Here is a 13,533-nt window from a genome sequence, read left to right on the forward strand (position 1 = left end):
CGTAGCTCTACACTCAGATTACAAAAGTGCAATTCTAAACTAATCGTTTAAAATAATGTCTCGTTTGCATGTAAATATTCCAGCCTTTTTCAATAGGCATTTAGTGATAAATTATAAGGAACCAGATCAGTCACTAAATAATATACTGCACTCAATAAAGAAGTATATGCTTGAGGCGATACTGCTTTCAAACGTGTTCTTTAATTTGTCAAATCTGGCGTGTACCCTGGAATGTTTTGTAACAGTGTCACACTGTAAGTAGACATGAAATCATCGCACTTCTTTTGTTATTTGTAGTTGCATAATTTCTGACCACGTAACAGTTTCAGAACAATCAAAGGTATTTTGGCATTGAGATATCTCGGATTAAATCGTCTATGTCGCAAAGGATGCATTTCGTCTTTGCGTTTCACTATCAATAGTACTAGATCTTTGTAAATGCAATCTTTAATCTCAGGATGCAAACTACGAATGATCTATTCTATGGTATCGATGACTAACATATTACTTTAGTCCGATCAATGGAAGGTAATGACTAGACGGAGAACATCTGGAATCTTCCACTTAACCCGAGATTTAATAAAAACAACCCTTCTCCCAAGTTCACAAATCCAGTTCTGGCAAAAGATATGACACTTTGTCCTTCCCGATATTTAGACCATTTCCCCTTGAACATCTGAAATCTAATTTTCATTTCAAGGTTACAGTAGCCACGGTAAGCCACAGGAATTGTGTATTCTTTTTTAATTTGCTAATCTGCATGAGCTCGTTGCGACGGTATCTATTATGGTTTGCAAGTGCATATATGAAATCGGTCAGTAGTTATGCATGTAACATTAATGTTCAAAGACCACGATGTAGTCACAAAACCTGCATCTTTCTTTTTCCTCATAAAATTGTCTTTCTGAGTTATTGGTATAAACAATTGGAGTAGAAAATGGACATTTATGTTGTGTTATAAAATTTTCATTTGGATTCCAAAGTAGAGAATGTAAGGAAGACAATGCAACTGCCAATTTGTCTTGGTATTTAGACTATGCAGAAGTCACATACAAATGCACTCACACACAAACACCATGGGCAAAAAGGGTTAAAGTTTTACTTGATTTGGCAATCACTGAATAATATCACTTTTCTAATAGATATGGGCTGTCCTGAAAAGAACCGTTGTGTGTTTGACACCATCAGCTTTAACTGCCTCAAAACCTTTCCACGACTAAATCCTACTTTTCCTCCCGCGTTTGCATTTTCTCCTGTTACTGCTGTTGGCATCATACTGGCGGGAAGTGATGATTAATAATGGAGGATTGTAAAGCTACGCCACGTAAAAGTTTCTTTAACCTTGAAAGAGTTAACGAATTCTGATACATTTCTCTCTCATACTTTCTCTCTGCAACATATGTTGCATCGCACACGACCATTTCTTTCCAATGGCTTCCTTCTGTCTCTATCGAATGTGAATGTTTTCTTTCTCCTTCTCGTTCTCCGTTTTCTTCTTTTCTTCCCTTACTAATTCTTCTTCTTCAACTTCTTCTTCATTGTCTTCTTCTTCTACTTTTGCTTCTAGTGTTCTTTTTTTATTGCTACTTGTTCAGCAAATAACGTGCTCTGCTTCCTTCGCCAGTTGTAAAGATCTTTCAGATTTTTCGTTCTGTCTCGTTCTGATATCCTCTAAGAATGTTAGCGATGGCGAAGGTGTTAAAGGTAACACTATTGGGGCTGTCAAAGTTCTTGCAAACATCACAGGAAACCCGCAAAATTCAAATCAAATTCATCATCTCCTGGAAGCATTACATTAGCGTTCGTAGCTATAGTATTATCACTCCTCTTATCCTCAGCAGTCACACGCGAATGCTTAATTTTAATAGATCAAACCATACTCAAACCATGTCGAAATGATAAATTGCGTACGAACGCTGTCACGCCTATATACGAAATGTGACGTCACGGGTCAGCTCTCTTCTGATTCGAAGAGACACTCCTCGCTGTGACTGAAATTGTTAACGCTTATTTTGATTAAAGAAAATTGAAGAGGTCCTTTCATCGATATGCATTAAGTACAACATGTTCGTATACATTCTATATCAAGTCCAAGAGAATAGAGTCTTCCGAAAGACTTCCATATCTTGAATGTGTTGAAGTTCCAAAAATCTTCACTAACACAATGGCTTTGTCAGGAATGACTTTCAATGAATTCACAATAATCCCAAATTAATATTTTAGTCCAAAATCAATTAGCACTTTCTAATTCCAAAGAATATTCCAAACAAATTATTCCTCGCAAATTAAATGTAAATGCAACATTAGATAAATCTGCAGGCTGATATTAAATCACATAAAAAGTAAATATCAATTGGAAATAAGAATAATTCTTCGATCCACTCTTTATAAAACATCTCTACTATACTATTAGGATTCTATATTGCAATGCATCCATGTGACTTATAGCACAATATTTGGCTAATTTCGGATTACATTCCACCTGACCTATGTTGCAATACACTTCCATCCAATCAGAAAATTAACCCAAACATGTAAACAGGTTCATTATATAGAACATAAAACTAAATAAATAATCAAGACAGTTGAAACAGTGACAAAATGAAATGGCATGTACAGATGCTTTCTTGAGTAATAAGCCAAATAGTGCGAGTATACATAGCTGTCTCTATTTTCTACAAAGATGTGAAGCGGTTTACGTCTCCAAGAGATCCATGTAAGCATCCCGTAGAGACATACCTATCTCCTAATTCTACAGCGAGTGATATTATCGATGTCGTTATTATCTTCCCAACGTCATGTCTTCAATGCTTCTAGCGCATTCTATATTGAAAACACATTCTCTCGAGAAAATAAACAGAAATGTTTGAACCAACTGATAAAAGAAACAAATGGCTTTCAGGACACACGGTACTAATTATACGGAAGAACTGCGAACCAGTCTAGAAATGGGTGAAGAAATAATAGAGTATTTACGGGTTTCGTGGTCCATAATTGGTTAATAATGACAACTATAATTTTAGTAAAAAAATATCTTTTGAGCGCTTATCCTTTATGTAATTTAAAAAAAATATAGACAGATTTCTACTGAAGCAATTTAAGCATTCTTATAGGCTTCACTCAGGAGTACTAAATACTGAAAGTAGCACCTGATTCATTTGGTGCAGAATCAATAACATGTGTTTCATGCACATGTATGTAAACAAAATGCCGCGGCTCATATGGTGTTCTCCAACATACGCTTGCACCAAGGTTAGATGTGCATGGAGAATTATAGGTCTCATCATCAGTACCCAGAAATGTTAAATTATTGAATTTTGAATATGATGGTGTTTCCATATGTTTACTATTGGAGTTGAATTAGTACCGTGTGTCCTACAAGTGGAAAATGGTGATTTCAGATCAATAAGACATAGTCCTATGGAAGAAGCAGATTGCTCAGCGACACAATGCCCTGGAATGTTTATAGTATTGTATCTGTATATTACGTCAAGTTTTAAGAATATACAAAGACTTCTTCTAATTCCTTCAAGTGAGTGACACAACATTCTTTTATAACAATTTTTATCTCAATAGCGCAATGGCACAGGCTTATCCGATATTAGTGCCCTTAGATATAGTATTAATGTTTAACCATGTTTGCAGCATCATGAAGGATTGCAATGTATATATAGCGTTTTTAATCTTGAAATTAAATAGCTTTTCCCTCATCTTAAACAGAAATTTATGTCACCTAAAAGCATTTGTTCTAAAAGAAAAACACTTTATCTACTGGTGCATTTTCGTTTAAAAATTCTGCCATTTTCTATAGATTCAGAAATACGAACCATCTGCAATCTTTATTCTCCGACTTCTTCGGACAAGAGATTAGGAGAAAAAAGCCCAATGCTTTGGATTCATACAAAATTCCTACACTCCCCATGACCCCGTTTCTTCCAAATAATTCTGACAGTGGTCGGATTTCTACAATACCAGAGTGTGGCATATGATGACTTATATATCTTCTGTGTTAAAACGAGTTATATCGAAATATTGGGAGACAGTCCCAAGGAACATGAGTGTCTGTTTTCAACATTGCACCTAGAAACTGAACCGTAATGATCCAGCCAGTCAATCAAGACTCTAATTAAATAAACCCTAACAAATTTCCGCTCTGATATATTTCTTACAGACCTACGTCATTTCCTAAATTACGTTACAAGCATTTTTTTTATTTGGGCGGATATCACACAATTACCAGTTAAGACTGCTTTGTCAAATATTTTTTAAGTGTATCATCTGTAATACAATGAATGACCTCTGAATAATCATAGTAATTTATTTTGTTTTAAATAATATTCTATGGAACATGTGTTCGGAATAATTTTGGTACTGAAGTACACAAAGTCATAATACAATCAAAATACAGATCAAAGACATACTATTGTGCTTTTAATCGAAATCCAAAATCATTCAATGTCTAATGAACAAAGGTCATTAAGCACATTTGTCCCAGTTTTTTTTCCAACTAACCACTTTCTTCAGAATGTCTCCATGGCGATGAACGTAAGAAAACGATATATCCCTCAAGAAAACTATATTAGTAATGACATTAAGTGTAAGCAGTTAGATTAGTAGGGATTGAGAGATATATCATTCAAACGCTTTGCTTACTAATGAGACTAACAGGCACATTCCTGAGCTGTTAAAAATTTCCAGCTCTGCAACAGGTGTTTTTTCTCTGGATTCATACATCATTTTAAAACTACATATTCATTGTATGATATCGTACAATTTCAGCAATGCATGCAAATCCATCCAGACTTAATAGACACATAACAGATCAGCCACTGTCCAGGATATTCGCAGTAGGTTTTAACATTTAGATAACCTAATTCAAGAGGATCTCTTGAAAGGAAGAATCCATTGGTTTAAAATCAATGAACAGAGGTCAATAAATTTGACTAGGTAAGACTTAAAAATACAATGGCTATCTAATTATGTGGTTACAAATATGCGAATGAAATGTGGCATCCAGGCTCAATGTTTTGGACCTTATATTTGTATTACTACTACTACTACTACAACTCCTTCTAATAATAATAATAATAATAATAATAATAATACTAACAATAATAATAATGATAATAACAATAATAATAAGAAGAAGAACAAGCTGAAAATATATCTAAAACAGGACCTGCTGAAGAAAGCGTTATGCTTTGCTGCAACAAGTACACTATGCAATATCATTGAGCTAAAAGGCCCAGGTGATCAACTTAGCTTGAAAGTTACAAGCAGTTACCTATTTATATGGGGTCAATAGACATTGAAAGGATCATTATATACTTCTTGGAATTTACTAGATTACAACTGAGATTTTTCTGTCTGCTACTAATATTTTATAACACAGAGACTCATGGCAAAGAAATATCGGAGTCTGGGTAACGAATAGCATGACATGTTTTTGCATCCCACATTAAGGAACGTTATATAAGAACATAGATGTACATGAAAGATATATGTAATGTTTACATAAAGCATAGCTCTAGCGCAAGAAACGTATATCCAGCCTCGGTCGTGTTTACGACTACACATAGATTTGCACAATAAGTAAACTTTAATCAAGGACGTTCACATTTGTCCATTCATTTATTTGTTTGTTCTTTTTTTTTTTTTTTTTTTTTTTTTTTTTTTTTTTTGTAGCTTGTTTGTTTGAGTTTTATTGATTTTTCGAGTTCATGAAAATCAAAGTGTGCATTGATTCTATGTACAATACCAAGTCAATTTTGTTTCTAAGATATGTCTATACACATTGCCCATTTACAAGTATACTCAAATTGAGAGACGTAAAAGCTGGGTAGTGATATTTGCCTGAGAACTCTTCAGAGTCTAAGATTAGTAATATCTACATCTCCACTAATGTCATTTTCAAATATGTTTTGCCTCTTTGTATAGTTTTTTGTAATTTAATGCATTGCTGTTATATAAGAACCTTGAAATGGAAATAACATAATAAAGAATACAAGTTTAGATGACGAGACTGGTTACATCTGTCTTTAAACCTTTGGCGAAACAGCAGTATTTAGGAAACAAAACATTTAAATTAATTATTCAATACTCTCCATGTTTAACTTACTCATTTCCTTTGGCTATAGGGAAAAAAAATAAAGAAACAAAACAACTTTAAAACACCGATTGTAAAGAAGACAAGTTTTGTAAATGTTGTATTGGGAAATTTAGCAGCTATATTTCCTTCTCTCGGCTGATAAGTGTTTTCGCCATCCATTACAGATTTTAAATTCCGCTGCGGCCTATACAAGTAAATTAACTTCAATCGGTACAATATGCAGGTAAATAGCCGGGCGTGTCTGAAAGATGAGATTTGGATTTATATAGCTTCTATATCTCACATTATTATGTTCACTTCACAGTAGGCACATGGAATCAATGGTCGGATTGGACCCAGTGTACGCAGACATGTGGAAATGGAACCCGTCTGCGCTTGCGAAACTGTACCAGCCACGACCACACAACACAAGAAAATGATTGCCCTGGAAACAGCGTCGAGCTTTTGACATGCGCAGAAATTAGTTGTCCAGGTAAAGGCAATAACAATGTACAAATTTCACCAAAAAGATCAATGAATATCTACATGGTCTGAATTTAAAGGAAATCAGATTTTATGTATAATCTCATGATTTGCTGATTAGTAAAATGCACACGAAATGTATCGTAGTCAAAGTGTCATAGTTCGAACATAGGGAAATCTTAGCAATCAGAAAAAGTCATAAATAACCTTCTTACTGAATAATCTTGTCTTGTCTATCTGAATGTAGTATGACACGTTTAGACAGGTATCCAGAATACGAATTATAGCGTTAAGAACCATTTTTTGCAATCCGTACACTTTCATTTTCAACTGTTACAAATCATGCAACATTTCACTGATGACGACGAAGATTCCCGGTAAGCATCCTTTTCCCACCTTATTAAGTGTTTCTAAAAGGTAATGATACAATATCAAAAGACGAATGGGAAAGACCAAAGTAAATACCTACTTTTAAAATTGAATAGTATTACCAATAGTTCTGATACCAAAGGTACCAATCCATCCCATTATTTAACCTCCGATTAACCTGAATGATTCTCAGGTGTAATATGTCAGTATGAAGTTCACCGACACTGGTTTACGATCAAATTACCGGTGGTATGTATATGAATCTTTGTCATTGACATGGTATCTTGCTAATACAAAAAAAGAAAAATCTTATGAATATATCCTCTTGCCAGTATATCAAAATCGACCTAAGTATTCTGAAGAGATACCACCCGAATTTTCGTTGTAATTCAGTTATTCCCGATTCGAAAATAAACGAATCATGTTAAAAAGACACTTCAGTGTATTCTGATCGTGTTAGGATTTCGATAGTTTCTATGAAATTTTAAATTTTTAATTAGAGTTTAAGAATATTCTGTTCCATTGAGCATCACTCAATGCGTTCCTGTAGGTTAACAATTTTCGTGTGTCTTCGTTTCATTTCATTCTTGTGGCCACGTCTGTTTTTCATGATTTTAGGTTCGCTTTTAGTGTCCCGTTTATATTCTTGTATATATGTTGTGTATTCCTTCTCATCTCAGCGGCCAAGCAATTAATCCTAACATAGGGGTAATCACTTTTAACAAGAGTCCTACCATCATTGGCAGATATCACCCGCTTCGATGAATAGTTTTAGTAAACTATTTTTCATTTGACTGAGAGGATTTCGTAAGCCTTTGCTACATCTAAGAGAACAATACAGTTTCTTTAAACGCAGTCAAATAAGGTTCCCACAAGGTATCAAGATTTATTTAAATGTTTTTGAACGATTTCTTTTGCACCGCATGATTTTCTTTAGTCAGTAAAGACAAAACATCCCATTGTTTAGCTAAACGAGGAGGGAGTCACTTCCTTTCCACCCTTTTTGCGAAAGGTTGAGTCTTGTGTGGACGACAAGCGTGGTGTACACATCGTTTGGTAGACGTCATTTGTTTCAGGAGCAAAATCATTGAAGTGAGGTGTATCACACACGTTTTGTTTATACTGGAATTCATATCCACTGATTCTCTGCGATTCGTTTGATGGGGACCACAATTATACGATGAAGTGCCTCGAACTGACTAAATAATGTCTGTTCTTGATTGGATACATCCAGCAAACTTTGTAACATTCCTGTACATTTTTGGTTTAGCTCTTCGGTGAGATCACGTTTTAGCTACAGAAGCATCAGCTACAAAAGAAGCAGAGTAATAAGAACAAGACGAAGAAGCCACCCTCGCAGACACCTAAGAAGTTCTTTTACAAATATTTGCATTTATTCATTAAATTATGAAACACGGGTGATAAATCAAGTTTGCCATGCATCGTGGTGAACAATGACGGAAAAGTGGTTGGAGAATTATACACCTTTACAGAGCTGCATGGTTTTCTGGTTTCGTGCGCATCCTATCAGCAGGAACTCTGTTTCCTGTCTGTGAGATTTTTATTGGGACTTGTCATTTTTTTAGTTTGTTATTTTTGTGATATCAACATGTAATGGCAACACCACAAATATTCTACCTTGGACAAATGTTGCGGGATGATTTGGCCTTCTTATTTGATTCCGTTTTGCAATTAGGTTTCCATTTAAAAACAAGCCAATGAAGGCTTCTCCTTGAAAACAACTTCCACCAGGTTTCAACATGGTTCTTTTCCTTTTCTATTACCGATCCTACAACTTCACTTTAGCGAAAATGTCACTGAATGGTTTTTCAAAAGACATTTCTTTTGATGCAGGATATGAAAGATGCCTTGATGTAACTGATGTAGAATCAATGTAAACCATCGTACTATTTCTTTGAGATTAACTTCCAAACAATTTGCACGGACTTGTCCATTTCGTTCGCGGATGGTACCAAACAATGCACGAATCATCAGTTTTGGAAGATATGATTGAAAGGATGTCAGGTTGACTACAGTTTCAATGAAAATAAGTGTTAGATGTTTTTTTATAGTGTTTGGTTCTTTAAAGAGTCTCGAAAGGGACGTCTAAATGACAGACCTTCCCTACATAAACCAGTGCTGAAAAAGATTTGCCCATAAATCCATAAATTGATACATACATATGCGTGATGTGCTTTAGTGGCATCGTCAAACACGTAACTCAGCCAAGATGTTCCTAGTTGTTTCGCTAACATTTCCACTTGAAGTTTATCTCTTGAACTTTTAAATAAGGTTTCTTAATAGGTATTGAGGCCGATGGTTCGATGTGCTTTACATTCTTAAGGGAAACATTTTTTTAAATGATGCTGGGATTTTAATGATTTCCTATTCATACAAAATAAAGTTGAATTTCTTCTTTGTCTTCTCCTGAACTTTCCTCGAAAATGAAAAGATGTGTTCGATGAAAGTCGCACACAATCTCTTTATCCTCGCGATGAATTTCTAGGATCGGAAAGGATTCTCTTTTACTTTCTAAAGTAATCTGTCACCTGATTGCCACCTTCGGAGCACAATACGATACGTTGGAGTGGACTGTCAAACAAATGCGATTTGCATTCCATCAAACGTTGACAGGTTAGATTCGGTTTTATTTGATCCACACCGTCCAGTAATATACATATTAAATAGATGGCGAGGATATGGTGCCTCCCAACTTTGACGATCTATATTTTCGTTAATGCATCTGGGAACTGAGGAACTAGGAGGAGTAATATGTTACCTAGGCTATGGTGTTGCGTATTCTGAGATGAAAATCAGCAACGCAATATACTGCACATGTTTGTCATATGTTTAGAGTTCCTCCAAAATCACAGAAAACAACAACATATTTACATTTGAAGAAGTAAAATACCAAAACAAATATGACATCCATGACGATGTACATCAATAAGACATAAGTTAGAATCGCCTAAACTGAATATAAACAACTCAGTGTAGAATATTCTCGATCAAGGTGTGTCCCAGGAAATATAAGTACACACTCTGGTACTCTTCATACAGTGTGTACACAGTTCACCGTCTCCAATTTCTTCTCCGGGAATGGTTTCGTTATCATTCTTTTCGACTTAACAAATGGGTTCTTGTGAGATTGTAATATTTCTTCTTCTGTGTTCCCACACTGTTTTTCCTAATATTGTCTTTAATGAGATGTTCATTTCATGGCACTTGTTCTTATTGAACTTGATTTCTTCGAATATTAACATATTTGTGTTCGGTATAGTTAACCACTTGCGTCTTCCATGCATCAAAACTAATTCTTTTCAATCATGTGCATCTATCTTTCTAGTCTTGAACCTAATTTTGTACGTCACAAGCTATTCACATTTTTGGTAAGCATGAAGAGTCCATAAAGAGCGAGGAATATCTCTTTCAAACAGCGGATAGAGAACTACCGATCGGAAATCGAACCACTTTAAACATAATGAGTATCTCATCCATATAAAACATTGTGTATTCATCATGTCTTTGCATGTACTAAAAATAAATACTTCACAATGAACCTGATTTGAAAGGAAATCCAAACGAAGTAGTTACTAAAACGCTCACTACTCATCGCTGAAAATTTGTCGAATGGTTGGTGGTATAAACGATTTTTGTAAAAGACTTTGACAATAGTCTAAGTTGTTAACACTGTCGACGTCTTCCACGAAAATGTTGCAATACTAAAGTAAGCTTTTATATCCACGTAGCGTTTTATGTCTGTCATAGTTTCCCAGGAATCAGTCTTCGTGTACTTTGGAAATCGCATAGTCAAAAGATAGAAAATGGATTTTGAGTTTGCGTTTCACTCGAGAATATCATTGCAAAATCGTCCCGTAGCTCTACACTCAGATTACAAAAGTGCAATTCTAAACTAATCGTTTAAAATAATGTCTCGTTTGGATGGAAATATTCCAGCTTTTTTCAATAGGCATTTAATGATAAATTATAAGGATCCAGATCAATCACTAAATAACACACTACACTCAATAAAGAAGTATTTGCTTAAGCGATACTGCTTTCAAACGTGTTCTTTAATATGACAAATTTGGCGTGTCCCCTGGAATGCTTTGTAACACTATCACACTGTAAGTTGACATTAAATCATCGCACTTCTTTTTGTTATTTCTGCTTGTATAATTTCTGACCACGTAACAGTTTCAGAACAATCAAAGGTATTTTGGCATTGAGATATCTCAGACTAAATCGTCTATGTCGCAAAGGATGCATTTCGTCTTTGCGTTTCACTTTCAATAGTACTAGATCTTTGTAAATGCAATCTTTAATCTCTGGATGCAAACTACGAATGATCTATTCTATGGTATCGATGACTAACATATTACTTTAATCCGATCAATGGAAGGTAATGACTAGACGGAGAACATCTGGATTGTTCCACTTAAGCCGAGATTTAATATTCCCATTCGAAAAGTGTAACGCCACAAGAAAAACAACCCTTCTCCCAAGTTCACAAATCCAGTTCTGGCAAAAGATATGACACTTTGTCCTTCCCGATATTTAGACCATTTCCCCTTGAACATCTGAAATCTAATTTTCATTTCAAGGTTACAGTAGCCACGGTAAGGCACAGGAATTGTGTATTCTTGTTTAATTTGCTCATCTGCATGAGCTCGTTGCGACGGTATCTATTATGGTTTGCAAGTGCATATATGAAATCGGTCAGTAGTTATGCATGTAACATTAATGTTCAAAGACCACGATGTAGTCACAAAACCTGCATCTTTCTTTTTCCTCATAAAATTGTCTCTCTGAGTTATTGATTTAAACAATTGCAGTAGAAAATGGACATTTATGTTGTGTTATAAAATTTTCATTTGGATTCCAAAGTAGAAAGAATGTAAGGAAGACAATGCAACTGCCAATTTGTCTTGGTATTTAGACTCTGCAGAAGTCATATACAAATGCACTCACACACAAACACCATGGGCAAAAAGGGTTAAAGTTTTACTTGATTTGGCAATCACTGAATAATATCACTTTTCTAATAGATATGGGCTGCCCTGAAAAGAACCGTTGTGTGTTTGACACCATCAGCTTTAGCTTTCTCAAAACCTTTCCACGACTAAGTCCTACTTTTCCTCCCGTGTTTGCATTTTCTCCTGTTACTGCTCTTGGCATCATACTGGCGGGGAGTGATCATTAATAATGAGGATTGTAAAGCTATGGCACGTAAAGGTTTCTTTAACCTTGAAAGAGTTAACGAATTATGATACATTTCTCTCTCATACCTTATCTCTGTCAAATATATTGCATCGCACACGACCATTTCTTTCAAATGGCTTCTTTCTGTCTCCTTCGAACGTGAATGTTTTCCTTCTCCTTCTCGTTCTCCGTTTTCTTCTTTTTCTTCCCTTTCTAATTCTCCTTCTTCATCTTCTTCTTCATTGTCTTCTTCTTCTTTTGTTTCTAGTGTTCTTTTTTTATTGCTACTTGTTCAGCAAATAACGTGCTCTGCTTCCTTCGCCAGTTGTAAAGATCTTTCAGATTTTTCATTCTGTCTCGTTCTGATATCCTCCAAGAATGTTAGCGATTGCGAAGGTATTGAAGGTAGCAATACTGGGGCTGTCAAAATTCTTGCAAACATCACAGGAAACCAGCAAAATTCAAATCAAATTAATCATCTCCTGGAAGCATTACATTAGCGTTCGTAGCCATAGTATTATCACTCCTCGTATCCTCAGCAGGCGAACCCGAATGCATAATTTTAATAGATTAAACCATACTCAAACCATGTCGAAATGATAAATTGCGTACGAACGTTGTCACGCCCATATACGAAATGTGACGTCACGGGTCGGCTCTCTTCTCATTCGATGAGACACACCTCGCTCTGACTGAAATTGTTAACGTTTATTTTAATTGAAGAAAATGGAAGAGGTCCTTTCATCAATATGCATTAAATACATGTTCGTATAGGTTCTATATCAAGTCCAAAAGAATAGAGTCTTCCGAAAGACTTCCATGTCTTGAATGTGCGGAAGTTCCAAAGGTCTTCACTAACACAATGGCATTGTCCGGAATGTCTTTCAATGAAATCACAATAATCCCAAACTAATATTTTAGTCCAAAATCAATTGACTCTTTGAAATTCCAAAACAAATATTCCAAACAAATTATTCCTCGCAGATTAAATATAAATGCAACATTAGATAAATCTGCAGGCTGATATTAAAGCACATCAAAAGGAAAAATCAATTAGAAATAAGAATAATTGTTCGATTCACTCTTTATATGCATCTCCACTATACTATTAGGATTCTATATTGCAATGCATCCAGGTGACTTATGGCACAATGCTTGGCTAATTTCGGATTACATCCCACCTGACCTATGTTGCAATAAACATCCATCCAATCAGAAAATTACCCCAAACATGTAAACAGGTTCATTATATAGAACATAAAACTAAATAAATAATCAAGACAGTTGAAACAGTGACAAAATCATCTGGCATGTACAGATGCCTTTTTGAGTAATAAGCCAAATATTGCGTGTATACATAGCTGTCTCTATTTTCTACAAAGATGTGAACC

The 13,533-nt window shown here is 35.2% G+C and overlaps 1 protein-coding gene across 9 annotated transcripts in view; it reads left to right on the forward strand.

The window, feature by feature from the left end:
- The window catches only part of LOC149793060 (A disintegrin and metalloproteinase with thrombospondin motifs adt-1-like), a 199,895-nt gene that overhangs the window by 77,835 nt on the left and 108,527 nt on the right, over positions 1–13,533 (forward strand). For 8 of the 9 annotated variants that reach the window (XM_089966949.1, XM_089966950.1, XM_089966952.1 and 5 more), the window contains one exon: positions 6,414–6,581. The exons of the other annotated variant lie outside the window; for it this stretch is intronic. In XM_089966949.1, coding sequence (XP_089823075.1) covers positions 6,414–6,581 — 168 coding nt within the window. The remainder of the gene's footprint in view (positions 1–6,413; positions 6,582–13,533) is intronic. 9 annotated transcript variants of the gene reach the window in all.

Source organism: Sinohyriopsis cumingii, chromosome 8 (assembly GCF_028554795.1).
Source record: "Sinohyriopsis cumingii isolate HCF-2022 chromosome 8, ASM2855479v2, whole genome shotgun sequence".
In the NCBI taxonomy this organism is placed as follows: Eukaryota; Metazoa; Mollusca; class Bivalvia; order Unionida; family Unionidae; genus Sinohyriopsis; species Sinohyriopsis cumingii.